Source organism: Miscanthus floridulus, chromosome 9 (assembly GCF_019320115.1).
Source record: "Miscanthus floridulus cultivar M001 chromosome 9, ASM1932011v1, whole genome shotgun sequence".
In the NCBI taxonomy this organism is placed as follows: Eukaryota; Viridiplantae; Streptophyta; class Magnoliopsida; order Poales; family Poaceae; genus Miscanthus; species Miscanthus floridulus.
Window position 1 is genome coordinate 11,997,163 of NC_089588.1, and position 27,814 is coordinate 12,024,976.

Below are 27,814 nucleotides of genomic sequence, written 5' to 3' on the forward strand. Positions count from 1 at the left end.
AAACGTTAAACGGTAAACAGTCGGTCACCTACCGTTTAGCACATTATTCGGGCAAAACGGGTGTCTAAACGGTCAAAACAACCGATTAAACAGAAACGGTGTACCATCATGTAGCGTTTAAACGGTGTGTAAACGGGTTAAATGGCTGTTTATGCGAACAGTGGTTATAATATACATTGAAACAAATGACATGACCATCACATAAATCTCCGAGCCACAAGTCTCCCAGATGATCTTGTAAGGAGGTATACGTTCTCTTGCAACACATGAACACAAATATGACCCTCTTTCACAGGGCTTTAGCTTCTCCATTCTCCATAAATAGTAAAGCTAGGAAAAGCCACATTTTCATGGCTTCGACTTTTAGGCCAAAACAGCTTCGGCTTCGTCATTTTTTTTTACTTTGTTTTTGGCTTCAAAGCCGTTTTCAAACGTGAGTGTTTAACAAAGCTTCCTACACGCACAGAAGCCATAGGTGAAGCCTCTCTAAAAGCCTTACCAAAGATGCCCTCGGCTCGGCAATAACCTAACAAGAACAAATATGAAAGCACTTCCAAATATTTTTTGAATTCTTCCTTCGAGTGACGCACGTGATATACAATGCTAACTGTTACACAGTTCCATTTCTCTTCTCTTTTTTTTTCAGCATTAGCAACAGAAACATTCATCAGTCAGCTCCAAACCCATCTCATCGTCAAACATTACATTCAGTTCACACGCTAGTCTCCCCAGCATCTACAATCGCACGCTCCATTGCAATTTCTAATCAACATTATTCATCCTCTTCCGCTTCAGACTTCTTCCTTCTCATACTCGGAGTCAGAACCTTCTTCGTCTCCAAAAGGATCCTCATCATTGGTACCATCATCCTCGTCCTCGGACAATTCATCGGGATAATCATAAAGTGGATTGTCTTCGGCTGCATATTCGATATGGAAAGAGTTTCAGATAATTTAAGTAACTAAGGATCTCACTAATTAGTTAAGGGGAGTAGAATGATGGTACGGTTACCATTTGAATCATCTGTGTCATATGGATAGTCATCTTCGTAGCATTCATCTTCTCCATCGTCCACTTGTAACCTTATGTAACAAGACCAACTCGTTAAGAAGACACTCTCACAGGAACCCAATGGAATAAGACCATGCGATACATATTTAGTTATTTACCTTGGATATGAAGCTGCTGACGTGGCCTCCATGTTTGTATCATCCACCTCCTTGACAGTATAGATATCATAAACTTCAGAATCTGCTAAACAGCAAATTTAGACTCGTCAAAACTAGTGTGGAGCTAAACTGTTCACCGTTACTACTTGGGCACTAGTACTACTACTAGAGTTTGAAATCACTTTCTATTACAGTTAATAAAGAAAGCACCAAGAACCTTTCCAGTACTGTTGAGAGCATCTCAAGGCAAGAAGCTTCAATACCTTCTGATTGTGCCAATGAAATTATATCTGACTCAATTTCCTCTGCAGCTGATGGCAAGTACTCCCGTATAAGCGGAAGAAAGTTGCATAGAACAGCGCCCTCTTCGAAAGAGGTAATCCTGCAGGGAATATTGTAAGGGAACATGCAACTATACAACTCTACATTCCAAATGACTTGATAAATTGTCATAAATCAAGACTTACCGTGGTTCTGCTTGATGCTTCTCATCATCGGGATCTACTTGGACAGCATCATAAAGATGGCATATTTCTCTCAATGAGTCATCAGCATCATTATTTTCTCCTTTTCGACTCTTCCATATTTGTGCAAAGCGAGCATTTCTACCCATATCCTACGGTCAATGAACAAAACCATGCATAAGAGTGCATGAAAAAGAACAATAAGGCATTTATAAATAATTAAAAATAAATACTATCACAATTTTCTAGTCTCAGGATAATTAGGGAGTAGCACTTCCCTCATGAAATCCTAATACACAATCTAACACTACAAGGCCCATGCTATAGCAACTCCTGGGGACTAGCCATGTTCCGTAATGGACCAAACCTGCTCACTTGCAACAATCAAATATGCTGCTCCTAAAGAACCTGACGACCACATTATTTAAAATACTAACACAAGTAGTGTCCAGCGCCATCCATCAATATACACAAGTGCACCCAGGCCTCCAGGTTTGGTAGTGTGGACCATAGAATAGTTAATTTAGCATGTATAATCCTTTTACTAGCTAAATCTGCATATCTAGCTTCCATGTGCTTGTGGCAAGGGAATGTTCCCAGAGTCGAATTCCCAACCAATGACCTTATTTGGGAATTGGGATGCAACACTGTTAGCATAGATTGGTTAACATGGTCATTCCCACAGCATTATGTTGCAATCAGGCTCATCAACATGGATAAATCTGTGTGATGTGGAGCTAAAACAAATTCACATATACTTGCAGGTGAGGTCAAACTAGAATGCAGAAGTAGCAATGATGTAAGCACTCAAAAATCTAAACTAAATCATTATTGTGGGAGCACTCCTGTACTAGTCAATTAAATTTATGTACCAATCAGAGTATGGGAAACAAACTTCTACGCGGAACAAAAAAAATTACATAATAGAAAACACAACTTTACCCTGATGAAATAGAATAGGCCAAAAGGGAAATGTTTTGCAAGTTAAAAATGGTTATTGGTAAATGATGTACTTAAAATTTGCACAGCAAATTACATGAACCCCTTTTGCTCCTATAGATAACCTTATGCTTGGTTTACACTTTACAGCCATTTCATCATATACACCAAACATCAAATTCATTTTCTCCTTAGTACTTGCAGAAACTTGAGAAGAAGAAATTAACTGCAGTCAGAAACTCAGAATAATATGACGTGTACCTCATGCCTCTGTCTGGCTGCTGATCGTAGCTCCTCTGGTTTCTGTTCGCACAAAGAGTGTCCACTTTAGTATTTAACTAACTAAATTCATTTCAACAGCTATAAATACGGAAAACACTATTTTGCTAATAGTAAATGTTGGTGTCAACAATGTCCCAGGAGAAAATTAAAAAGAATCCTAGTGGGAACCAGTGAACACAAAAAATAATGCAGTAGACATTATCAGTTTTGCTTACTTTGTCTTGCTTGATTCTGTCATTCCACTCCTTTGTCTTGCTCTTTATCTCCTTGGAATTTGAGTCAGCAAGCTGCAGAAACAAATGGAGTTGTTTACATATATAACCCTTGTGCATCTGATATAGAGAACAAGTAATGCCCATCCATTGTGTAAACATGTTTGAGTGCATAACAGAAACAGACTCCTGTTTCCCTTTCAAAACAATAACAAATATAAAAACTTAAGGTGCAAATGGCAACATTTTTTTCCTATTTCAAAGAAGCTATTCAGTTGCAGTATTTTAACAACAGAAATGCATAAAAGATGCTGTGATAAAGATCAATCGTGATTTATATAGAATCCACAGAGAAGAAAAATAACAAATAAGCCATATAACGCAGTAGTAGCACTGGATACATATGAGAAATGAAATATCAACTGAAATCAAACACAGACAAAGAAACAGCTATGTCATGCCAAATCTGTGCTAAAGCCAGTATAACAAGAAGGAATTAAGAAAAAGGGCAAATGAAAAGGCAAGAAGTATTTATATTACCAAAAGAGAGTGCAAAACATCTTCAACAGCCTCAGAATGGTGTACTGTCTCGATGTGCTGGACAAGAAGTTTCTTAACTCGTGGTTCCTCTGAAGCTGTGGGCATGGCAAGCAAGTAAATCATTTTGCAGGTGAAGGAGGAACAACTATCTTTTTTTAAAAAAATTTCTGGCCTATAATTGTTCGTCTGAATAAGCAGAATTTGGTATTATATCATGTATATTATCAATGGAAGGTGGCAAATCCGCATTGGCAAATTTCAAGTCTTGCAACATCATCATTCAGCAGACAGGGCAATCACACATTCTTGCGGGGTAATTTGCATAAACAAGTTACTGACAATGTAAGAACCATCAGTACCAGACTACCAGTGACAAGTTAAATCATTTTCTTGGGGGCTCGTGTACCTTTAGCACTGGCGGAGGAGGAAGAGGGTGGGTCGGAGATGGAGAGGCTGGAGAAATCGAGCATGGCCTTCTTCGCCGGCCTCTCATTAATCTCTAGCCCTGATAATACAACAGGAAAAATAGTCAAAACCCTCGCGTCGAGTCGAAATTTAAGGGGACGAACAGGAAGGAGAAGGGGAGCTCACAGAAAGCGTCCGGGCGGGTCTGCGAGGGCTTGCGCTTGACCCGCACGACGATGGGCTTCCCCCTCTCCGTGGGCTCCGAGGTGGAGGCCTCGCCCGCGGGCGCTGCCGCCGCAGACGCCATGGCCGGCGGTCGGGCAGGGTTAACAAGGAGGGACAAGGCCACAGGGAGTCCCTCTTCCAACTTCGGCCCGTGCTTTAGGATTCGTGCGCGCCGCATCCGACGGACGTGTCCGACAGGCGGAGGGAGACGGGACGGGCCCACCTCTTGCCATCCACTCCCCATTGGTCTCGTCGGTCGCCCTCGCCGCCGCCACCGCCACCGCCACCGCCACCGATGGAGTCCAGTTCCAGTCCGTCTACAGCATCTCCTTCCCTTGTGGCTGGACTCATTCCCTCGTCACCACTTCCTTGTTGGATTAGATTGGATCCAAACACTTCTTTTTTTTTTGAAGAAGAAGAAGAGGAAGCTTTGATTTCTCCTCGTCGACGAAGCTAGGACGTCTATGGAGCGGCGGCAAGCCCAAGCCACTGGTGAGCCGCCGCCGCCTGCTCCTTCTCTTTCTCCCTGTGGCTTCCGCAGCCGCCATGTGTGAATTTTCTGTTGATAAAAACTAGAAGAAGATTGTTTGGGTAGGAGTGGGACTGGGACTGGGAGGAGTTTCACTCCAGGGCTATATATCGATCTAAGTGGCTCGATGGCCGATAACCGTCTTGCTGCTTAGCTTTTATCAACTAGATTAAAAATCTTGTGTGTAGACTGGAATGCGCTTGCAAAATTGTATGTTCAATTGAATTATTGAACTGTTCGCCCTAAAACTCACGACTTGGTCTTTGTTCTTTGAAAAAACAATAATATAAGAAAACGAACTGCTAGCCTTGAGGGGAGGGAAGCTGCTAGGCTCTGCATTGAGAAAAAAAACCGCTTACATGCACAATTTGAAGTTGTTGGTATTGTTGCACTAAAAGTTGGACAAGACAAACAAATGTTCTCCTCCATGTGTACGTGTTGGTGTGTTAGTTGCTGCTTTGTGCCTCAAAATTCTGAATTATTCATAACAATGTGTGCTGTGCTCCAGATGGATTGTTTGCTTCACAGGCCAAAACAAAGGCCTTGCCCTGTCAGCGAGATGATGATTCTCAGGGTGGTGAACGTGGCATACAGATACCATACCTTCCAGAGGTATGCTATGACATTTTTGTTAATTGTAGGCTCAGTGCAAGTACAATGCCAGTGAACCATGTGTCACGATGACTCCTAAACCCTCGCTTTTTACCAACTGTGCATAATTAACTTTCAGCAACAGATAGTGTTTAAGTATAAATGTATAATAATGTCTCAACCATCTTATTAGCCTCATAAGTTCCATCAACAACAAGCACTTTCCATTGCATCATCTATAAGTTCCTTATAATTTACAATCGAAAAACAAAACGGTTGCTTTCTAGGTAGGTCATAACTTGTGTCTTTGTGGCATCATTAAGTTCCAGTCCCTTGAAGTCTTAACAAGTGTGGCATGTTATCTTCTGCACTAGACCATTACAGGCAATAACATTGTAACTTAGGCCTGTATATAGCCTTGTAGGTGTACGACGCCATTCTTTTATCTGACCTGCTCAATCAGTTATCCTATGAATTCAGTTATTAAGGTTTATATCACATTTCTTACAGTAGCGCTGTTAAAATTGATCAATATTGCACAATTACATGGACCTCCTGTTTATATATTATTATGGACTATTGGTATGTTAGAGTATATCAGGGGCCTATTGGGCCTAGGCTTGCGGCATAGCCAGAGCGACCCTTATCTCTAATTAACCCTAACACTAACGGGCTATGCCGCAAGCCTAGGCCCAATAGGCCCCTGACATACTCTAACATGGTACCCTGTCCAGAAGTGCATGCTCTTTTGGACAGCACACTGTTGTATAGTAAAACATAATCCTATCCATCGTAGTTGGCACAAATGCAAAGAAACCAGTAAGTTGGGCACATGCCTGATTTGGGCATCTACACAGTTTTTTTAGTTTTTGTAGTGTCTAATCTGGTCTGGCCACTGGCAGTGTTTTGTAAGCTTCCATTTGCCTTTATTATAGTTGTGATACTGAACTTCTCTTCCATGCTTTTGCATGCAGGACATCTGGCGTCATATACATTCCCTGATGCCAATGCGAAATGCTGCCCAAGCTGCGTGTGTCTCTCATGCTTTTCTACGATCCTGGAGATGCCATCCCAACCTCACTTTCCATGGTACAGCATTGGGTATGAATAAAAAGGCATATGGAAATGATGAAATTGCCAGAGATTTTTTCTAGCAAAGTGGACCACATCCTGAAAAATCACTCAGGCATTGGTGTCAAGAAACTTGTGATTGACATGTGTAGATATTACACTGCCAACGATTCTTGTTATCTCAACAGTTGGCTTTTGACTGCTGTTATACCAGGAATTGAAGAACTTTCACTTATACTGCCAATGAGGGAACCATACAATTTCCCATGCTCACTTTTGTCTAATGGGAGTGGTGACTCAATTCGGTATCTCAAACTTGGCGGTTGCTCCTTGCAACCCACAACTGAACTTCCTTGGTTAAAAAGCTTGACAAAAGTGCAGCTTAATGCTGTCTCTTTTACTGGGGATGAGTTAGGGTGCCTTCTATGCAATTCTTTTGCTTTGGGGTTGGTAATCAGGTATTGTGGTGAGATAGTTTGATTGAAGATCCCTTGTATGCTGCGGCAGCTCAGGCACCTAGAGGTTATTTGCTGTGGCGGTCTGCAAGTGATAGACAACAAAGCTCCAAATATATCCAGCTTCTTCTACGCCGGAGATCAGGATCATATTCAACTGTCACTTGGAGAAGCATTGAAAGTGGAGTACATACGCTTGATCTTCTCGGGTGCACTTCATTATGCTTGTGTTGCACTTCCATCCATCGTGCCAAACCTTAAAATTGCTAGTATACTTTCGACAAGTGAGGTATACTCTTAAAAGATTGAACTGGGCTAGTGATGTGCATATCTTGAATCCTACCTCAAGTAGTCTTACTTTGGAGTATGTATAACTAACCTAACATCTTTATGCAGATGGCCAATATGCCAAATGCTGCACAGCAAGTTTCTCCACCTCAAGAAGCTAAGTATTGCTCGGCCTATGATTATTTTTCTCTAGTTTCCTTTCTTGACGCTTGTCCCTCCTTGGCGACACTGGTCTTGGATGTTTCTGTTCATATTTCTGTGATTTTAATAGCTATCTCACATTGAAAACAGTACTGCAATTATTTTTTACTTTCTCATCTTAGGTAGCCCAGGAGAAAATGGAGCATGTCTCCGTATTCACAGATCCCTCAGATCTGAGGAAGATGCAAGGACACCAGCATCATAACATCACTTGAACACCTTACGCTGGAGTCCTATTATAGCTGGCCATTCGGGCCGCCCGGCCCGGCACGGGCCCGTGCTAGGCACGGCCCGGTAGGGCACGACACTGGCACGGCCCGGTAGGGCACGACACGGTAGAGCACGACGGGCCGCCGGGCCGTGCCGCCCCAGTCCACCGTGCCTAACCGACGGCCCAGGCATGGCCCGTCGGGCCACTTTCCGTGCCGGGCCGGCCCGGAAAGCACGGCCTTTTTAACAGGCCAGGCCGGCCCGAGGCCCGCCTCAGCAGGGGAAGGGAGAGAGGACGGAGGACGAGGTCAAAACAGCGGCGGCGGGTGGCACGGAGGGCAGGAGGCCCGTCTCCCGCGTCGCGCGTGGGGAGAAGCGGGGTGCGAGTGCGGCCATCCCGAAGCCCGCAACCACAGCCAAGAGAAAGAGAGAGAGAGAGAGAGAGAGAGAGAGAGAGAGAGAGAGGTGGGGGGGGGGAGGCCGTCGGCGCGAGCTGCTCGAGTCGCGGGAGGTGGTGGGCTGGCGGCGACCGCCGGATCCGGTGTCAGGAGCCAGGAGGAGGATGGAGGAGGCCGCCCGCTCGACGCTGCTGCTGCTGCCGAGCTCGACGCCGCGCACCCGAGGCGGATCCGGCTGGAGGCGAGGGGAGGCCATCGGCGCGAGCTGCTCGAGTCGCGGGAGGTGGCGGGCTGGCGGCGACCGCCGGATCCGGTGGCAGGAGCCAGGAGGAGGATGGAGGAGGCCGCCCGCTCGACGCTGCTGCTGCTGCTGCCGAGCTCGACGCCGCGCACCCGAGGCGGATCTGGCTGGAGGCGGCGGCCGTGCACCCGCGCGTGGCAGGGGCAGCCCGCGGGAGGTGACGGTGGACGCCACCGAGGAGGATCCGGCCGCGTGCAGCAAGAAGAGGTAGGGAGGTGAGGAGCCCCGAGCCCACGGCGGCGCACCTCAGCGGCGGAGTGGAGAAGGAAGGGCGGAGGAGCGAGCTTGCGCGTGTGGGAAAGGGGGACGGAGGGCGAGCCAGGCGAGGCGAGGGCGAGCTTGCGCTGTGGTGTGGAGCCAGCCCGTGCGCTTTTATATGCGGAGGGGAGGGAGGCAGGGAAGGTGGGCCGGCCGCGTTGGGCCTTGGCCCTTGGGGAGGGGAGGATGAGTGAGGAGGGGGAGGAGGGTGGCCGGGCCGGGCCGTGCCAGCCCACGGGCCTGAGCAGCGGCCCAGGCACGACCTGCTCCCTCGGGCCGGGCCAGCCCGGGCCCGCATGTCATCGGGCCGTGCCATGCTCGTGTCTGGCTAAAAAAGCGGGCTTCGTGCCGTGCCGTCGTGCCTCGGGCTGCATGGCCAGCTATAAGTCCTATCAGAGCTGTGCTAGGTGTTCTGTGCCTGCTCACAAAAGTCGCAAGTGCTCCCCACTGCCCGTTGATGTTCTCAGGGAAGCTCAACGAGGACTCTTGGCTATCAGGACATACATTGAGCCTAAAGTTCCTTCCATGGTAAAGCTACATGTTGTTGAGCCTTGCCGCCGATGCCATGCTGTTGTTGAACTTTAGATGCATAACTCATCATTACTCATTGTTTTATTATCTAGTCTTTGGAAGTGTCGTTGTTTCTTTCCATTTTGTAGCACTAGTACTTGAGCGCCTGTGCTGCTGTTTCCAGTTTACTGTGTCGTAAGCCAGCCTGTTCGGTTGGCTGGTTCGTATCGTTGCTGGTTTGTGAAGAAGTACTGCTGGCTGGTTTGTGTGAGAGAAAAATATTGTTCCAGCTGGAAATTTACGATCGTTTACGACAAGCCACAGCCAAACGAACAGGCTACGATCGGGATGTGTTGAAGCTCTCTTGTCATAACTCAATAAATAGTGGAGAACCTCTTATCAGGTCAGCCACCGCTGCATCGTGTAGCAGTGCTGTGGCTCTGCTTGCTCAAAGGAATAAGGGAGGAGCTTTGGGAGGTATGCGGCGTGTATAGTTGGGCGTGTTTCTCATTCTGCATGATACAATGTAATGTAAATTGTTTTAATATTGGTGGGGTGGTTTTAGACCAAATGAATAGAACCGATTGGTTCTCACACATTAATCGTTTTCAAAGAAGTGTTAAAACAAAAAAAATTGCAATTTAAATTGATGCACCTTCTTGTCCTCGGTGTGATGTACGCGGAATTGAGCTCCCGGCCGGATTGGTTTAGACCTCGTATTTCTTGGGTCCAAAATGATTGTTGCTATGGCTTGGAACTTATATTCTTTGGCCGGAATACTTTGTTCCTACGATTGGAAACTTGTTTTGCTCTTGTGAAGTTGTGATCTGAACCTGGCAACGAGTCTGGCAAGTGCCTTCGAATGCCTGAGGATGCTCTCATGGAAGCAAGTGCCCTCCATAGTAAACCTGCATGTTTCGAGCCTTGCAGCTGACATGCTGTTGAACCTTTACAATTCAGAACAAGATGTCAATGTCTATATCGTATAATTACTAAAGGTTCAAGTATATAGTTCCTCTATCCAAAAAAGAATACGCAACTCGTTTTTTTAAGGATCATCAAATATTTTTAAAATTGACTAGATTCATATAAAAATATTATCAACAGTTATACCTCTAAATATATTTATTGTTAAAGTATAGTATGATATTAATTTAGTTATGTTTATTACGATCATAAATATTGGTATTTTTATATATAATTAGTTAAATTTAAAAAATGTTTCCTCAAAAGTGAGCCGTGCATTCTTTTTTGATAGGGTATTTCATACGGGCTGTAGTTTATAATATAATATAATAAAATAAAATTATTAAATCGCCAATGTTAATTACTACTGGTGGTATTAGTTTTTTTACGATAATGATACGCCATGGCGTCCGTCACGTCCGGACGGACCTTTCCGCGCGCCCCGCCCACATCGCCCGTGCCGTTGGGTCTATGCGCCCTACGCCTCATCCGCCGACGCACCATTGCTCGCTCCCACCCACACCCTCATTCACCTCGCCCGTCGTGGAAAGGGAGGCAGGGGAGCCATACGCCTGCACCCCCGTCCACCTCGCACCGTCGGCAGGAAGGGGAGGCCTGCGCCACCGCAGCTCCCCACCAGGTAGGCCGTGAGCGCGGGCGACACTTGTGTTTCAGGTGTTTCTGGCATTTTCATATGTGTTGCAAGTTAATGTTTCAAGTGTTTTAGTTGTTTCAGACGTATGTTTTAAGTGTTTTATCTGGATGTTGCATATGTTACTATGGCTATACACACATGTTTTCAAGTGTATGTTTCAGATGTTTTTCAGATTTATGTTGCAAGTTTTTCATCTGGATGTTGCAAAAGTAGATTTGGATGTTGCATATGTTGTTATAGCTATACACGCATGTTTCAAGAATATGTTTGAAGTGTTTCATCTGTTTTCATGTTGCAGGGGTGTGTATCTCGATGTTGCATATGTTGTAAATGGCTATGTTGCAAGTATATGTTCCGAATGTTTCATATATCTTAAGCATATGTTGCAATTGTGTTTGTTTGATTGTTGCAAAAGTAGATCGTAAGTGTGGAGGAAGCCTAAGCCCATAGTGATCCAGCTACCGCTGCTCCTGGTGTGGTGAAGATGGAGGCCGCGAACACAAGAGCAGCGGGGGCGGGAAGCCACGACGGATCGGTCGGGGTGCAGTGGGATGGGCGCGGGCACGGTGCATCTGGCGAGATGGGATGCGGGCCTCCATGCTGCATGCTCTGTCCAGACGGACTGCTTCCAGAGCGGGGATGGGCGTGGGGCATGTGTTGGGTGCGAGTCTGGGCCTACATCGAGTGCGGGGGCGGGAGGCGTGTCCGAACGGGTCGGGGCGCTAGTCGCTCTGTTTTTTTAATGCCTACTAGTGGTATTATTTTTGTTGAGAGGAACTAGTGGTATCATTACTTGCAATACTGATTGTGCTGTTTTGCTGGGTTAGGCTAATGGGCTGAGTGCTATATATCCTCGTGGGCCGTGGGCCTTGCGCGAAACGAACCGGGCGTGGTATTGGTATGTGAAGGCCTGGGGCCTCCTGACCCCTCCGTCGAGCCGCAGCAATGGCGACCTCCACCACTCCACTGGTCGTCTCCTTCTCCCGCAGCTGCCGCTGCCCCTATCCAAACTGCCACCCCCGCCACTTCCCCGGCAAGCCCAAGCCCAAGCTGCCCCCACCCACAACCTCCTGCTCCCTCTCCCTCCGGACCAGCCCCCTCGCCGCCCTGCCGCGGCGGCCGCGCGACGTGTCGGCGGCGTACGGCGACGGCGACATGGACGACGACTTCGGCGACTTCGACCCCGACGACGCGGACGGCGTCGGCGAGGACGACGACGTCGACAACGAGCAGGACTACGACGTCGACTACGACCGCCTCCTCGCCCCCGTCGTCAAGCCGCTGCCGTCGGGGCCGTCGACGGCGGCCCCCGGGGAGGAGGGCGACATCGCCATGGTCGCCGCCGAGAGCTTCGTCTCCACGCGGGACTCCGCGTCAGACACTGTTGTTGACTACGCTGTGGATGAGGACGAGTTCCACAAGATTAGGCTGCTCCACTGCGACTTCCTTATCCGTAAGGTGCCCGACCCCGACGACGACGTCTTCGACTTCAGAGAGGTATAGGTAGCAATAGGCTATCCTCCTCATTAGTCAGTACTACTGCTGAGCTGCCTAGTGCAATTTGTGACAACTATCTGCGGCATTTCAATCTCACCAAACCTGCTGTCTATAATTATGCTTCTGGTCAAGTGCGGCATTTCATTGAACACGTGCCTGGCGATGCTATCCAAATTGACAACACCACATGTAGATGTCTTCTGGGTCAATTGTGTGGTTGGCATTTGCTGAACATGTCATTTCTGTGCAACAGATGTATGTCACGCCACCGGACACCGATATCTACTCCATTCCAAGAGTTCTTGCCCCGATGCCGCAGAAGGTAGGAACATGCATTTCAGCTATTTCATATGTCAGTTCAGATGAATGTGAATGTGCCCTGATGTGTGGTTCTTGTTTATCTTGTTGGGATTAGTACGTGAGGTGCACCAAGAAAAACTTTGGCCGTTACCATGTGAGCGAGCCACCAGTAGAGCACTTGCGTGATCCCCTGTACAAGACAGAGAGGGAGATCATGAAGGTATGCTGAGAATCTTTTCTGCTCTCTTTATTCTTCTTTTCCCTGCCACTGCTACTATGCTTCTTTCTGACAAGTGCCAAGATGGAATGTGTTTTGCAAGTTACTATCCATATTTAGCACTTATGTGTAAGCTACTACTCATGTGAAGCTGATTTAGTGAAGCATCTTATAAAGCATTTGGCAGAGCTTTGAGTTCCTCATGAAGCAGATTATTTTCTGAACTTTTATATTGTTTGTTGTCCTAGCGGCGCAAATACTGTAGATCCTAAAACATGAATATTTAAACAGTGAATTGCCTAGGTTTCTGCTTTTACTTCGACAAAAGGCAATAGCATGATTTTGCATGCTAATTAGGAAGAAAGTGCAAAGGCTGACATCTTACAACAAAATGTACTATCAGGGTGCTATGAGAGATTAGCACCCTGTTAAATCAGAGAAACAAGACATACTGTAGGCTTAGGGGATAGCACTATAGCAGCATTATATTGGGTGACCCAGCTTGCACCATAGTGAGAATTTACTTCTAATGGTAGTAGCAATCCCAGATTTGTTTCTGAAAGACCCTAGATCTTGTTGTCTCTTTTACTCCAAAATCCCAGAACTAGAGATGTCCACCTATGTTTCTATATTATCCTTGGGTCAGTTTTAACTCGATACTACCCTGGAATGTGAAGCGTGACTGCTAATCAATAATGCTGAGAATTTTTTCTGGTCTCTTTCGTTTTTTCCCTGCCACCACTGTTATGCTTCTTTCTGTCAAATGCCAAGCTGGATTTGCTGGATGTTCTTTGCAAGTTGCTTTCCATATAGAGCTTATGTGTAAGCAGCTGCTCATGTTAAGTTGATTTAGTGAACCATCTTATAAAGCATTCTGCAGAGTTTTAATTTCCAAATGTAGCAGTTTATTTTTTTGAAATTTTAGATTGTTTGTTGTTCTAGTGGGCCAAACACTGTAGATATAAGTCAGGAATAGTTGAACAGTGATGTTTCTGCTGTAACTCTGACAAAAGTCAATGGTGTGCCTTTATGTGTTAATTAGGAAGAAAGTACAAAAGCTGACCTCTTGCAACTTAATTTACTATCAGGGTTTTACGAGAGATTAGTGCCCAGTTGAAGCAGAGAAATAAGACATACTACAGACTAGGTTAGGGGATAGCAGCATTAGATTGGATGGCCTAGCTCACTCCATAGTGAGTATTTACTTCTAACAGTAGTACCAATCCCAGATTTTATGTATCTTTGTTCTTGAAGACCCTAGATCTCGTCTATTGCAGATTGTCCTAGTCAACTGAACTAGAGATGTCCACCTATGTTTCTGTATTATCCTGCTTTGCTTGCCCTTAGTCAGTGAGCTTCTGGTAAGTTAGCTTAACTCAGTTCTACCCTGGAATGTGAAGCCTGACTGCTAATGCATAACATGTTAAAGCTTTATTCTTATATTGTTTATGTGCATTATGGTTTGGCACTGGTACGGCCTTATGGTTTTTCATATTCAGAATATATGTTTTGTTTTGTTTCATATTGCAGGTTTTCTTAACCAAACACTATAGAAACAGGCGCTCTGATGACCCAGATTTTTTTCTTGATTTTGAGGAGATTTATGTTATTGACTCGAAAACAAGGTCAATCACAAGAGCTAAAGTTGTGGTAAGATATTCAAAAACTAATTTTTTTAAGCTTTTCAAACAGTACTTGTCTTAATACAATTCAGTTCCATGAGTTGTGGCATCAAGAATTTTGGAATATTTCTCCATCTGTCAATGATCTTTGAGAAAATTCTACATGTTAGCAAGTACAAAAAAACAAAGAAAAGAAAATGCCTACTTTTGTGTTCTTAGATCACTGATATCCACCCATGTGTGATAGGTTAGTGTTCCTGAAGGAAAGAAAAGAGATAGGCGAAACGACCTACTACTGATACGCGATGGAGGAGAGTCTTTCAGAATTATTGACAAGGTAGTGTGCTTGCTTCTGATTAGCCTTCTTTTTTGTTGTAGTGGGCTCCAGTAGTAATTTTGAGTCTTTTGCTAATGAAATGATCGCTATACCAGACTAAAAGGGACGACGCAACCACTGTCATTAAAAGAGAAGAGTGGGCAAAGTCAAGACAAGACGTGGAGAAGCATTTCAGGAAGCTTAGAGACTTTGACTACTCGAATTGGTTCTAGATAATGATATGCTGTGATTGTGCCGTATCTACTGTTGATTCTCTTAGAGCTAGCCACTTGTTTGATCAACTGAGAGATACAAATTTGAATTTAGATAGGTTCAGTGTAACACTAGTTATAGCAAGTAGAATATATGCCATCTAGGGAGCATGTAAGCTAAAAAATTGTGAATCTGTTGAATGCGCTATGTTTTTTTTATTTATAAAATGATGGCACTACTTGTTGAGTAGCGAACGAATATGTGGCGCTTTTGAGCTTGTTTCCAGAACTGTGGACTTGCAGTCTTTTTTCACAGTTGATGACAAGGGACGTGTTTTTGGAGCTTGCCAATCTTGCTGCAAAACAAAATGTGAAAAGAGAAGCCATGTTTCGAGCAGCGTAGCACATGGATTTTGTGTCGAGAGAAAAATGGCTCAGATTGGAAAATGTGAAAAGAAAAAAAAAGAAACAACTCAGAAAGAAAAAAGGAAAAAAAAAGAAGGGTTGCAAAATGTGAAAAGAGAGAGAAACGGCTTATAGAAAGAAAAGAGAAAAAAAAAAGGTTGCAAAATGTGAATAGACAGAGAGAATTGTGAAAAAGAACAAAATTAGGGTTGTAAAATATGAAAAGACGAGAGAAAGAGGAAATATCAGGGGTGGTGCGAGAATCGAACTCGCGACCTCTCGCACCCGAACGAAGAATCATACCACTAGACCAAACACCCATTTTATTTTCTGCTTTACAGCTAAAAATATAAGAATTTAAAGTATATTTTGTCCAGAACATAATTTGTTACGGAATGTCCTATCCCGGGTAAAATTTCTTTCGCTAAAAATGCTCCAAATGCATATTATTAGCTTGCACAACTGAAGTTGAGTACCATATAAGGAGGGAAGTAGGAAATTAAAGCTAAGGATAGATGGCAATGGGTCAGGTATGATGTTGGTATACCGGGGGATCAGAGCAAATACCTACTTAGGGAAAATGTTGGCACACCCGCCCTCGAAACCAACGTTGCACCCCGGCCTTGTGGGTTTTAGACACCAGTTGGGTGCAGCGGCGGATCTAGGAAATATTTCAGGGGGGCTGAACAACACTACTGCTCGATCTTAAGTCTCAGCCCCCTACACTATAGAACTTTGTCTAAAAATTCATGAGAGCTCCACAGAGGTTCTATTGTTCCGGCATGGGTAGGGGGGCTTGAGCCCCCCGCCCCACCGTTGGATCCGCCCCTGGTTGTGTGTGTTAATATCACAATTAATATATCGTTATATTTGTATTGATAAGTTAGAGAATGTTAACAAGCGAAAGTCATCTTATATGAGACGTTCTTCAAGCCACGATAAACACCGCATATGCGGGTACAATTTAGCACCCACACCGCATTTCGGCCCTTCACCCGTTGAGACCCGTGGCACCTGCAACCCACACACAAGCCAGTGTGGCGTCCACGGAAACCCACATCCACGGGTTTAACTGCCATCCCTAATTAAAGCTGGCTACCCATGGCTCGATCATGCATTTGCTGCATATATATTCAGTAGCCAGCTACAAAATAAGTTATTCTATAATCACCTCAATTTATAATAATTTTATATACTAATTTACGATAATGTCAATACATATTTACGATAGTTGGGTTACTATAACACATATGGATATTTACCATAACGTTATAGTAAACCACTTAGTAAGAAGTTACTATAATCTCGTAAATTAATATAGTAATTATCGTAACTCAAAGTGGCTACAGAATAAGTTATTTTGTAGCCAGCTACGTGGTAGTAGTTATATATATATATATATATATATATATATATATATATATATATATATATGAAATTTTTTTTCTACTAGTTACTCCCTTCTCCTATCACTGTACTCCTGTCCATGCGTTAGTACCCTTAGTGGGTCACAACCAATTAAACCCGATATAGCTGGCAACGGGGAGAAGATTCAAGAGCACATGTAGCCATGTGCAAATCTGCATGAAGGAGAACATGAAGAAAGCTGTGAGTTGTTTTTTATTCATGTTACTTTTAGAAAATAGTATCTCTGCATACTTTTTTTTTCATATAAGTGTATCGTTGGATACTTCTTTCACGGATTGGAGTATCACCTGGTACTTTCTTTGATTAGAATAGTGTTTTTCATATTAAGTGTATCGCTGGATACTTCTTTCGTTGGTAAATACTCCATCTGAAACTGCGAACTTTTACCCATCAGATCGAGCACGAGACAGGAGCAATGGCGCCTACAATTCCATGTTTTTTTAGATGAGAGTATCATCTGATGCTTTTTAGACCAGAAGAGTATCTTTGGATAATTTTTTTTTTCAGATTAGATCCAGTATATGACTACATACTCCTTATAAGCATGTAAATATTCATACTCCATAAAAGCATGTACGTATTCATACTCCATAAAAATAATTATGTACTCATATACTCCTTATAAAAAAGGTATGTACTCATACTCTCATTACACGTGTGTGCGCTCATACTCCTTTGGTAGGTATACGTATATACTCACTAGCTAGTAATGTACACATACTTCTCTTGTGAAGAAAAGTATATGCATATACTCTAAGTATAAATGCATACGTGCTTCTAATAGTATAAATACATACTCTAATTAATCTAGTGATACGGTGGCTATATGCATGCATATTAATTAATTTAGGCTCCGTTTGGCAGGGCTTCACTTCACTAGTGAAGTTATTTTTTTTTTCAGCTCCACGAACAGTTCCACCGGTGGAGCTGAAGCGATTTTGGTAAACCATTTGGCAAAATGGCTTCCTTGTGAGAGCATGTTTTTAGGGACCTGGAGGAGGAGCCAGGAGAAGCCACTTTTTTTTTTTTTTGGCTCCATCCCATCCAAAATCACTGTGAGAGCATGTTTTTAGGGGCTTCACATGTGAAGCTATTTTACTTTATCCCGTTTAGTAGAAAACGACTCCAAACAGGTCTTGAAGCCGATGAAGAAGCCCTGCCAAATGAGGCCTTAGAATGCCTATATACTCACTGTTAGTTTCGATGTATCTACTAAGTTTTAGTTGGTTGTTACGATAAAAAAAACTAACCACCGTGGGTCCGTGAGTCAAGGACACAGGACACAGAAAAGCTAATTTATTAATAATTAATTAAATCACTTAACTAACTAGCGGATCCGTTTCTGTCCACAGCACTAATATAAATGGAGTAACTACTTTCGGTAATATATATATATGCAGTGGTGGATCTAGGATTTTAGATTAGGGTATGCCATAAAAATATTTCATATACAAATCGGTAAAATTATTTGACAATTCAGTAACAATTATAAAATTTGCAATGCAATTCGGCATATATACAATAAATAACATGATAAGTTTTAAATTTTAAAGATTAAGTTGAAAAACATCCACATATTACAATATGAATAGTTCAAGCATCTTACTGATAGTTCCAAATATATGCATAAAAAAGAGTAAAAGACTTACAATACTACTTATCTGACTTTTTTAACAGATGCTTATGTATTGATTATATCACGTTCATCCAACCAATTGTTAAAAAGCGATGCAATATCTCCATCTCTCTCTCTCTTTTTGTTTTTGAGAATTACTCCGTACCACGCAGACGTACGCAATAATTATTAACAACACAATACCAAACAATTAAAAAAATTGCAAGTGCACGGATTGAATCCTCAATCCTCATATGTGATGACATACAAACACTCACATGATAATAAATTGTTCATCAATCTTGCTAATCTGTGGACGATGAACACCAGGTAAGGATTTTTGAGAAAGAATCAAAGATTATTGATGCAGGTGCAATATGCAAACGACAAATCTATTCATAGTATCTGACCTGGACCCCCATGGCAACATGCATCCCCCTCCAGGCTCAGCGGTGCGCCACAGCTGCAACCGCTAATCGAGCTAGCTGCTACGCTTGGCCTTGGGGGCCGAGGCTGAGGCTTGGCGTATGGGTTCCATGCCTGCGTACATTTCCTATTACGACGCACGACGGGATCGCAGGGTATGCCGTGGCATATACGGCATACCGGCCTGTAGATCCGCCACTATATATGTATGTTTATCTGCATTATTTCAGTGCTAAAACAAGTACAGCGACAGGCATGGACGTCGTCTGGCTCTATGGGATAGAGGCACAGCATACTGGACTGGCATATAAAGAGCCCGTGAGAGGCAGTTTGGATGCACGTACAGCTCACGCCCCCCCACGAGAGCTTGTTGTATGCATGTACACCACCTGGATTGTACGCGCTACCTAGCCAAAAAACACTCAAGCACACACGCAAAGCAATCATCGATGAGACACGTACGTACGTCTAGCGTGCGTGAGATGGCATTCCTTCCTTCCTTCTCAGGACGCGTTTTTGTTTGCGTCACCATGCAAGCTAGCTTAATCTCGCTCGTCGTGTACAATACAACATGCATGCAGCTTTATTATTTCTCTCTCTATATATGTACTCCATCGTTTATATCCATCTTCTTTAATTAGGCGACTGAAAGATACCCGTTTGTTCAAATTGAAAGCTCTCAATAGCATTGGATGATTGTGAATGAAATGAAACCGTGTTGACGCATGCATAGTTCACAGAAAAATAAAGAAAGCGACTGCTGTAAAATGTTGTATGTCGTTTGTATATCAGCTACTTTCGATCTAACAATAGTATTGTCCACATCAACTTTAGCGCTGCCAGACTAGGAGAGGGAAATAAAAAGATCATCAAGTGGTTCAAAACTTGCACGAATTTAACAATCAGCAAGACAAAATAGCTTCCGGCCAACAAGTTTCAGTAATAACCCAGTTGAGTCTTGGACCACCCTACTGTTGATCCCTGGCTGCCCTGCACAGGTAAGCAACTAGCTTATCAACACACACACTCACTCACTATGGCTAGAGGTAGAAGAAGAGATTGAGAACAGCGTACACACACTCAACACAAGCACCCGCGTTGGCCGAAGCCCAACCCTTTGGTTTGTGATAACTGAACTAAGTATTACATTGCCCTTTGGATGGAATATATACAATTCTAGCTGTACCTCTACCAGGCACATAGTTGTTGGCCAACTACCTACTCCTGAGTACAAGAGTACACCAACTACCTACTCCTAAGGTACATGGTACACCAACTACCTACTCCTAAGGTACATAGTATACTCACTACTTCTAGCAGTATAAAGCTTACCTCAGCCCACTACCAAGACATGGCTAATGTAATAGCTACCAACTAATGTACTAGAGGTGGCCTATTGCAATACTGCTACACCTACAGGAACTGGTCGGCAGAGCCGATCAGTCCCCAACTTCCAACAGAGAGTGGTCGGCTGAGCCGACCAGTCTCCAACCAAGGAGAGAATATGGAGCAACAGATTATGTCTAACACCTACTACTTGTGGAAACACAACAAGTTAAACATACAAGATGTGATAAAATAGAAACTAAACCAAATGCAGAAACGAATGATCACTCAACCTCTACAGCAAGAACTTAAAACTAATCCATTGAACAAGATCATGAGATCTACAATATATATTTAGAATGAAACGTAACCATATCATAATTAAGGACGACAAGATACGGCAATCGAGCAATTCTGCACCCAGCAATCAACAAAGTACTTATTAAACTAACTAGTACAGAACAAATCCAAGTAAGGACAAGAAGAATAAACTAGAGTACAACCGATCTGTGTCTTGGGATACTCCAGCATGATCATGTGCACCCCAATGAGGCAATGATGCATGGATCAGTACTCAATACAGTATAGTGATGTCGTCTACTGATCTTCAAATTAAAGAGGTAGAGAGAATATACATGTGTCGTCTACTTAGTCCTTGTATATATATATATAAAACCTCGAGCGAGCTGCTGCTTCCTGAAATCCTCACTGCAGACTCTGCTGGGAGGGAATGTGTGTGAAGACTGAAGAGAAGAGTGTAGCAGGAGCGTGGGGAGAGAGATGTCAGGAAAGGAGAAGAAAGCAGCCTTAGAAGAGAAACTCCAGCTTCTGCGCTCCGTCACAAAGTCAAATGCGGTAAATAATCATACTTTCCTTCCACTACAAACCCATTTCTGGATTCTATCATTTAGTTATTAAATTAAAGTAGAGGACAAAAACAATAGTAGGAATCTTTCAGTCTCTCCGTTGGTTGGAAGCTCGATGCGCGTGCTTGTTTTAAACATTTCTTTAGTTTTCTACCCTTCAAAATCTGACGATAAATTTTTCAAAAAGAGTTCATATAAACTACTCAACATATATAGTCATCACGAAAATGACAAGACTTGTACTTCGTGCATATGTTGGTTGTGATTGTGAAACCCATTCGGCGGTGCACTTGACCGTTTCTGACACATGCCGAGACTACTCATTGATCGAGCTAGTTAACTGATGATCCGCAATTTTTTTCAAAAAAAAAAAAAAAACTGACGATCCGTACCTACTGATTTTTATTTTTTCTGAAAAGAGAGAAAAAAATAGCACATCTATTGTTCATTTCTATATGAGCAATGAAATGCATGCAGGCAAACAAGACGTCAATCCTGGTAGACGCGTCGAAATACATCAAGGAGCTCAAGGACAAGGTTGAAGAAGCAGCAGCTGCAGCCTCATGGTCACAAGCTGACACTGACAGCAGTAGTGCTTTTGGTTCTGGAAGCGCCATGCCAGCAACGGTACGTAACGTAATCACATTGTTACAGCATCACAACCCCTAGATGATGATTGCCATTATATTTGCAGAGGCAATTTTGCAAGCAACGCAACATGCCTACATGTATGAATGTATACATGATAAAACAATTGAACCTCTCGATGCATTGCATCATGCATGTCATGTTTGCACAGGTGAGCGTCTCGTCAGTGGAGCTTGATAGCAACAGTTGCAGCAGCAGGAGAGGGTTCCGGATCAACGTGTCAACGGAGAGGAGCCGACCTGGGCTGCTGGTGTCGGTTCTGGAGGCCTTGGAGGACCTCGGCCTCGACGTCCTGGACGCCGACGTCTCCTGCGCCGACGACACCGCCTTCCGCTTCCAAGCGCTTGGTGGATCAGGCCAGCAGGGCAAGCAGCAGCAGCACCAGGGGGGAAGCGTGGATGAACAAATGGTTCAGCAAGCGGTGTTGCAGGCCATCAGCAAATGCATGGACGATGACAATGAGTAATAAGACAGAGAACTGCAGAACCTGAAATTTGCCTGCTTTAATTTGGGCCTTCAAGCGCAAGCTTTATTGCCCAAACAATTCGTGAAGTTATTTTTTTGTTGCTTATGATTCCACAGTGAAACATTACTTCAGGTCTTGGAAACTTTGTAATAGTACTTCCTACCCGGGGACGAAGGGATAAGCAAACAACTGTGAATTAGAGCAGTATAAAGATACTGCAGAATTTAGAAAGAATAAGACAGTAGCTTCAAGTATTGGAACTTCTCCATCAGGCATCAGTAGCAGTGTTGTTGTGGTCACCTGTGTTTTGCAATGTGAAGGTGAAGGTATGAGTGCAAAGCAATACATGGATGAGAAATGTTTCCATCAGTAGCAGTCTTGGTAAGTTTCATGCATGCACGCATCTGGTACAACAAATGAACAAACACAACGCAATTTAGGACATCCAAGGCTACTGCATCTGCATCATGGGTCGGAGTTAGTCCGTCAGAAGCATCTAGCCTACTGTACACACCTGGTTTTACATCCGGTGAATCATGCATCAGAAATCGAAACTGCAACACAAGAAGGTTACCTTCATTACCAGAGCAAGTCCTTGAACGAATTTATTACTACAACAAGGCCTGACTGACTGACTGACTGAGTAGAGTCCCGAAGGAATAAGGAATAGCAGCAGCAAGCGTACTAGCTGTACATATCTGGTGAATCATATTCATGCATCATAGTTCAGAAATCCAAATTGCAACACAAGAAGGTTACGTTCATTAGTTATCAGAGCCAAGTCCTTAAACGAATTTATTACAACAACAAACAAATGCGAGAGTGAAGACAAGAGAATAAAAGGGAGATTATTCCCCAATAAAAATAATGGCATGCATGACGATGGCCACACATAATACACTCTCCACTGGCGTCTGTACCGCACCCTTTCCATGATACACAGCCTCAAGCAGTATCCCATACCAGCTAGGAAGGAGCCAACAGTCATCAGTCAACAGAATACATGGGAAGACAATACTACAATACGGAGTAGATCAGTAAAAGGGATGATTCTCCGATCGCATGAGTGAGAGTGACAATCATATCGCCTCGTGGTCTGCACCGCACTCTTCACGGTTCTTGTTCACAACCATCTAATAAGCAGTATCCCAGGTAGGAGTCACGGCACCCAAGCTTCAGTGTACCTTCAACACGTGCCCCTTTTTATTCTTATCAAGCTGCTCCCACAGCTCCAGAGAAAATGTTTCCTTGGATTCTTCCGGAACATAATATACCAGTACTTTTTTGATGCTATGGAGATATTCTAGCCCAGAAAAGCGAATATGTTCTCCAAGGATCAGATGCAGCATCTCAAGTTTGGGCATTGCTTCCTCGGCAAACTTGATTGACTCGATTTTCTGAGCGCAGCCAAAAACAAGATCGAGAACCTTGAGGCTCTTAAAAAGGCCATTCGTGAACTGGACTTCTCCAATAGCTATGTCACACCACTCCAACAAACGCAAAATCAACAGGTTTCGTAGCTCCCCAATGTCTTGCATGAGCATGGCTGCACAATCCCTCGAGAGACCGGCGTGTTAAATAGTGTGAGCTTCACCAGATTCTGGAGCCCTTTGATCCATTCCGGTAATCTGGCCATCCTGCAATGACACAGCTTGAGGCTCTGGAGGTTTTCCGGAGGTGGTTCCATGCCATTCAGACAGTTAGATAGATCTAGATATGAGCACAGTGACAACGATTGAAGGAGGCTGAGCTTGGAAATTGCCAAACATAAATTCTGACTATTTTTCTTGTTGATGCCAACCACTCCTAGCTTGCGCAGGCCGGTGAGACCTTGTATCTCCTCCACAACAGCATTTCCCCAAGCGAGATGCACATACTGCAGTGTGTGCAGCGATTTTACTTTCCTCATACCTCTCGGCACCGTAACACCACCATCATCTGGAAATCGCCTGCCCATTACAATAGAAGGTAATGCTGCGCAGCAAGCTATAGCGCACCGATCACGCCTGTTTATATTCATGAAATTAGGGTACTGAAACCGTTTGAAACATGTTGCACATTGTACCTCCAAGAGTTTCACACACTTCCCACGGTAACTTAGCCCTGACCTATGAGGACCAAAGAAAAAACCTCCGCCAGCATGGATGTAACTTAGCTTCCTGAGCCTAACTATGGTTTTGGGCAGCACTTGTACTTTGGTCCTTTTGATGTCCAGTACCTCAAGTTGACCTAGATTACCCACTGAATCAGGCAAACTAAAGATACTAGGACACCCTCTTAGAGAAAGGTATTTGAGATGTAGAAGCTTCCCAATGTTCTCAAGGCAATGGTTACCTAGACCTTCAGTGTCTCCCAAGTTCAACACTCGGAGAACCCTCATCTTGTCAGAAATGTAAAATGGCTTCCACTTGCCAAACACAGTTAAGGACCTTATACGGGACATCTCCACTATGCTCTGAAACCCACTGTCATCTCCCTCCCAGTTGCTGCTTATGGCAAGGTGACGTACTGTGCCATGAGTGTTTAAGTTACAGCCTTCCTCCAACCTGAAAACAAGATTTTCTTTCATTGATATTAAAATGCTGATGTCTCGGATGAGATCATGTAGCTTGCAAGAGTCAGCCTTTCGTCTGCTGTAAATTGAATTATGAGTTGGTAGTATCATGCTCCTCTCTCAATGAGGTTCTCAAAGTAACCATCTGCTATTACCATGCAAGATCTATCTCGTGCCTCTGCTGAGTAACCCTCTACAGCCCAGCGACGTGCCAGACGTCTTCGGCTGATATTGCAGTCTTCAGGAAAGATGGACATGTATAGGAAACAAGGTTCAAGGTAATAGGGCAAACCATCATAGCTTTTCATAAGAACTGCTCTTATAGGCTCAATCTTTGGATTCATCTCCATCTCAGAAGTAATGTGTGCATTCAATTTTCTCCACTCCACAACACTTTTTGTTTCTTGCTCTGCCAAGAAGCTTCCTATGGTGACTATTGCAAGGGGAAGTCCATCACACTTGTTTAGGATCAGTTTTGCTGGTTCAACTAACTCAGGATATTCCTTGTTCAAATCAATTATCTCCTTGAATACCTGAAATTGGTGCAATACAAAATGTTCAGTACATCAAAATTAACTTATATGCAAGATATCCCATGCAATACAAAATGATTCTGGAGCATCACTGACTTTATTTGGACCAATATAATTTTTTATCCGAAAGCTAATTATGGTATAAAATACACCAAAAATAGGTAAACACACGTTAAAGTGCCTCAGTGGTGTTGTGAAAGATAGGGAAAATAAAATGGCTAGATTGGGCACTAGTGTGTTAGGTTTTATTCTTTTTATATTGGAAGGTGCAAATCCTTATTGGGAATAAAAAATCTGTCTCCATCTTGTAGTATCACTGGCGTATCAAATGAGATGGTTTCAACCTTTTGGGATGACTTTTTATATATAGGTGGATTATTACACCTCCTATAAAGCATGTACAGCAGATATAAGTCTTTCCCCTTTTCATAGTTTTACCCAAAAAATACTCTAAAGAATCTATTTTCGAAGCCTGTTTCAGTAGAGTTGTGCTTTTTTTTAAGATAATGGAGAATAGAGTTACATTGTGCTTACACAAAGCATCATATCAAATGAAATAATCTGAATATGAGTCTTTTCAGTACCGTTTTTATGAAGTGTTCATGAGCTTCCTTAGCTTCTAGAATGTTGAGCATGTGCATACATTCTGGTTTCTTGCAACAACGCTCAGCAAACATCCTTTTGCCTTGTTGTGATCACTATGGTCCAGCAAGCTTTTCCAATTTCACAAAATGCTTTTATTATTGTATCCCATTCTGTGGTATATAATAGGTTATCAACAACAATCAAACAATTTCTATCCTGTGATAGCCCATCCAATGCTTTAGTCAAACGTTCAACAGACATGCAAAATCCATCGCACCCTTCGTTCCAGATGAATTTGCATTTAGCTGGATAGCTATGCTTCTAAGGAGTTCCTGAAGCTTGAAAGGACGCAACACGGTCACAAAGGCACGCTTTGTAAACTTCTCATTAAGCTCTTGTCTTTGGTAAATATCTGTAACTAGAGTGGTCTTTCCAATACCACCCATTCCCCATACTGTGAGCACCTCAAGATGTTTGTCAGAGTGTTTTAAAATTAGATTGGCAATGAGTTATTTTTCTCTCTCTCGCCCAGTAAGCTGAGATTCCTCCACAATTCCTGATGTCATGCTTTTAACATCATCTTTCCATTAGCATCCTTGTGTTGGTCAACTTGAATCTCAGATGTGGGCATTGTTGAGCTAGACACCGGCTCAGCAGAATGTGCTATGTGTTGAGAGCTCTGTAAAAAGGAAAAAAAAAAGAATATTCAGTCACATATCATGTATGCAATTAGCTGATAGTATTACTCTATAGACTATAGTGTAACTAATCCTAGCGGTGTTGTATACTTCTAACCCACGTTGTATGTGACTACTAATTTGTTTATCTTTATTACTGGTAGTAGTCATTATCGTTTTGGTCCTTATATTTTTTTTGAAATAAATGGTCCTTATATTTTAGAGGTTCTGAAACTCCGCCTACGTTGTCTCAACATAGCAGGTCCCAAGTCCTGTTAAAGGAGGAGGATTGTAATAGGCGTGGCGAGCCAATGTTAAATCTAGCCATTCTAATGGAGATGAAACCCAAAAAAAACCATTAGGACGTAACCCTCTTAGCGACGCGCCATATCGGAACCCGGGTATGGTGTTAAATGGGCAAGGGCCGGGTCGGCACCCCCTTGGTGACGCGCCGTGTCGCGATCTGGGCATGGTGTCAAGTGAGCAAGGATCGGGTCGTCGCTTCCTTAGTGGCGCGCTACATTGGCGCCCGGGTGTAGTGAAAAATGAGCAAGGGTCTTCACATCTGAATCGACGGGTGCGAAGGGTAAGGAAGCTAGTCGAACCAACTAGGATCCGTTTAGGTAGTTGGAATGTAGGGTCGCTTACAGGTAAGTTAAGAGAATTAGTTGATACCGCGACTAGGAGGCGTGTAAATATATTATGCGTTCAAGATACTAAATGGAAGGGTCAGAAGGCAAAGGAGGTGGACAATACAAGTTTCAAGCTTTGGTACACAGGGACGGTCATGAATAGAAATGGATTAGGAGTTTTGATTGATAAGAGCCTCAAGAATGGTGTGGTGGGAGTAAGAAGGCAAGGAGATAGGATTATCTTAGTCAAGCTTGTCGTTGGTGATATGGTCTTAAACGTAATTAGTGCGTATGCCCCCCAAGTAGGCCTCGACGAGAGTGCTAAGAGACAGTTCTGGAAAGACTTAGATGGCCTGATTAGAGCTGTACCTAGTAGTGAAAAGTTTTTTATAGAAGGAGATCTTAATGGGCATGTATATACTACAAGCGCAGGTTTCGAGGCAGTTCATGGAGGTTTTGGGTATGGTAGTAGGAATCAGGAGGGGGAGGAAGTTCTGGACTTCGCGGTAGCTTTTGACCTGATGATAGCCAACACTTTCTTTAGAAAGAGAATCTCATCTAGTGACCTTCAGTAGCGGACAACATTCTAGCCAGATTGACTTTGTCCTCGCAAGAAGAAAGAACAAACGAGCATGCTTGGGTTGCAAGGTGATACCGGGGGAGTGTGTTGTTTCTCAACATAAGCTTTTGGTGGTAAACTTTCGTTTTTAGGTGCGTGCCCGTAGGGATAAACAAGCTAAGATTGAAAGAACGAATTGGTGAAAACTGAAAGGGGAGATGTCAGAGGTATTCAGGGAAAGGGTTATCAAAGAGGGCTCTT

The 27,814-nt window shown here is 43.5% G+C and overlaps 2 protein-coding genes and 3 pseudogenes across 3 annotated transcripts; 3 read left to right on the forward strand and 2 right to left on the reverse strand.

Annotated features, from left to right (window-relative positions):
• Nucleotides 1–494: 494 nt before the first annotated feature.
• Nucleotides 495–4,634, reverse strand: LOC136481357 (RNA-directed DNA methylation 4-like; annotated as a pseudogene).
• On the forward strand, nucleotides 4,591–10,092 carry LOC136479241 (uncharacterized; annotated as a pseudogene).
• Nucleotides 10,093–11,256: 1,164 nt separating this feature from the next.
• LOC136481358 (PLASTID TRANSCRIPTIONALLY ACTIVE protein 6, chloroplastic-like) lies at nucleotides 11,257–15,080 on the forward strand. 2 transcript variants are annotated; one of them, XR_010764679.1, is made up of 6 exons: nucleotides 11,257–12,166; nucleotides 12,420–12,488; nucleotides 12,582–12,686; nucleotides 14,214–14,333; nucleotides 14,558–14,642; nucleotides 14,738–14,801. XR_010764679.1 is itself a non-coding variant. In XM_066478718.1 (6 exons), exons 1-6 carry the CDS (start codon nucleotides 11,615–11,617, stop codon nucleotides 14,852–14,854), a joined length of 1,053 nt encoding a protein of 350 aa, XP_066334815.1. In that variant the 5' UTR covers nucleotides 11,265–11,614; the 3' UTR covers nucleotides 14,855–15,080. The 2 variants fall into 2 exon arrangements, 1 of the variants encoding a protein (XP_066334815.1); XM_066478718.1 differs by having other exon boundaries at nucleotides 11,265–12,166; nucleotides 14,553–14,642; nucleotides 14,738–15,080.
• Nucleotides 15,081–20,750: 5,670 nt separating this feature from the next.
• Nucleotides 20,751–22,397, forward strand: LOC136481359 (basic helix-loop-helix protein 004-like). The gene is made up of 3 exons (XM_066478719.1): nucleotides 20,751–20,888; nucleotides 21,377–21,526; nucleotides 21,699–22,397. The coding sequence occupies exons 1-3, from the start codon at nucleotides 20,814–20,816 to the stop codon at nucleotides 22,011–22,013; spliced, it is 540 nt and encodes a 179-aa protein (XP_066334816.1). The 5' UTR covers nucleotides 20,751–20,813; the 3' UTR covers nucleotides 22,014–22,397.
• On the reverse strand, nucleotides 22,173–26,251 carry LOC136479242 (disease resistance protein Pik-2-like; annotated as a pseudogene).
• Between the last annotated feature and the right edge of the window lie 1,563 nt (nucleotides 26,252–27,814).

Bases quoted from the DNA above. Each gene is read 5' to 3' on its own strand.
- LOC136481359 (XM_066478719.1), top strand. From the start codon at position 20,814: ATGTCAGGAAAGGAGAAGAAAGCAGCCTTAGAAGAGAAACTCCAGCTT. The intron at 20,889-21,376 runs GTAAATAATCAT...AAATGCATGCAG, and splicing joins CCGTCACAAAGTCAAATGCG to GCAAACAAGACGTCAATCCT. The intron at 21,527-21,698 runs GTACGTAACGTA...ATGTTTGCACAG, and splicing joins GAAGCGCCATGCCAGCAACG to GTGAGCGTCTCGTCAGTGGA.
- LOC136481358 (XM_066478718.1), top strand. From the start codon at position 11,615: ATGGCGACCTCCACCACTCCACTGGTCGTCTCCTTCTCCCGCAGCTGC. The intron at 12,167-12,419 runs GTATAGGTAGCA...TCTGTGCAACAG, and splicing joins ACGTCTTCGACTTCAGAGAG to ATGTATGTCACGCCACCGGA. The intron at 14,334-14,552 runs GTAAGATATTCA...CATGTGTGATAG, and splicing joins TCACAAGAGCTAAAGTTGTG to GTTAGTGTTCCTGAAGGAAA.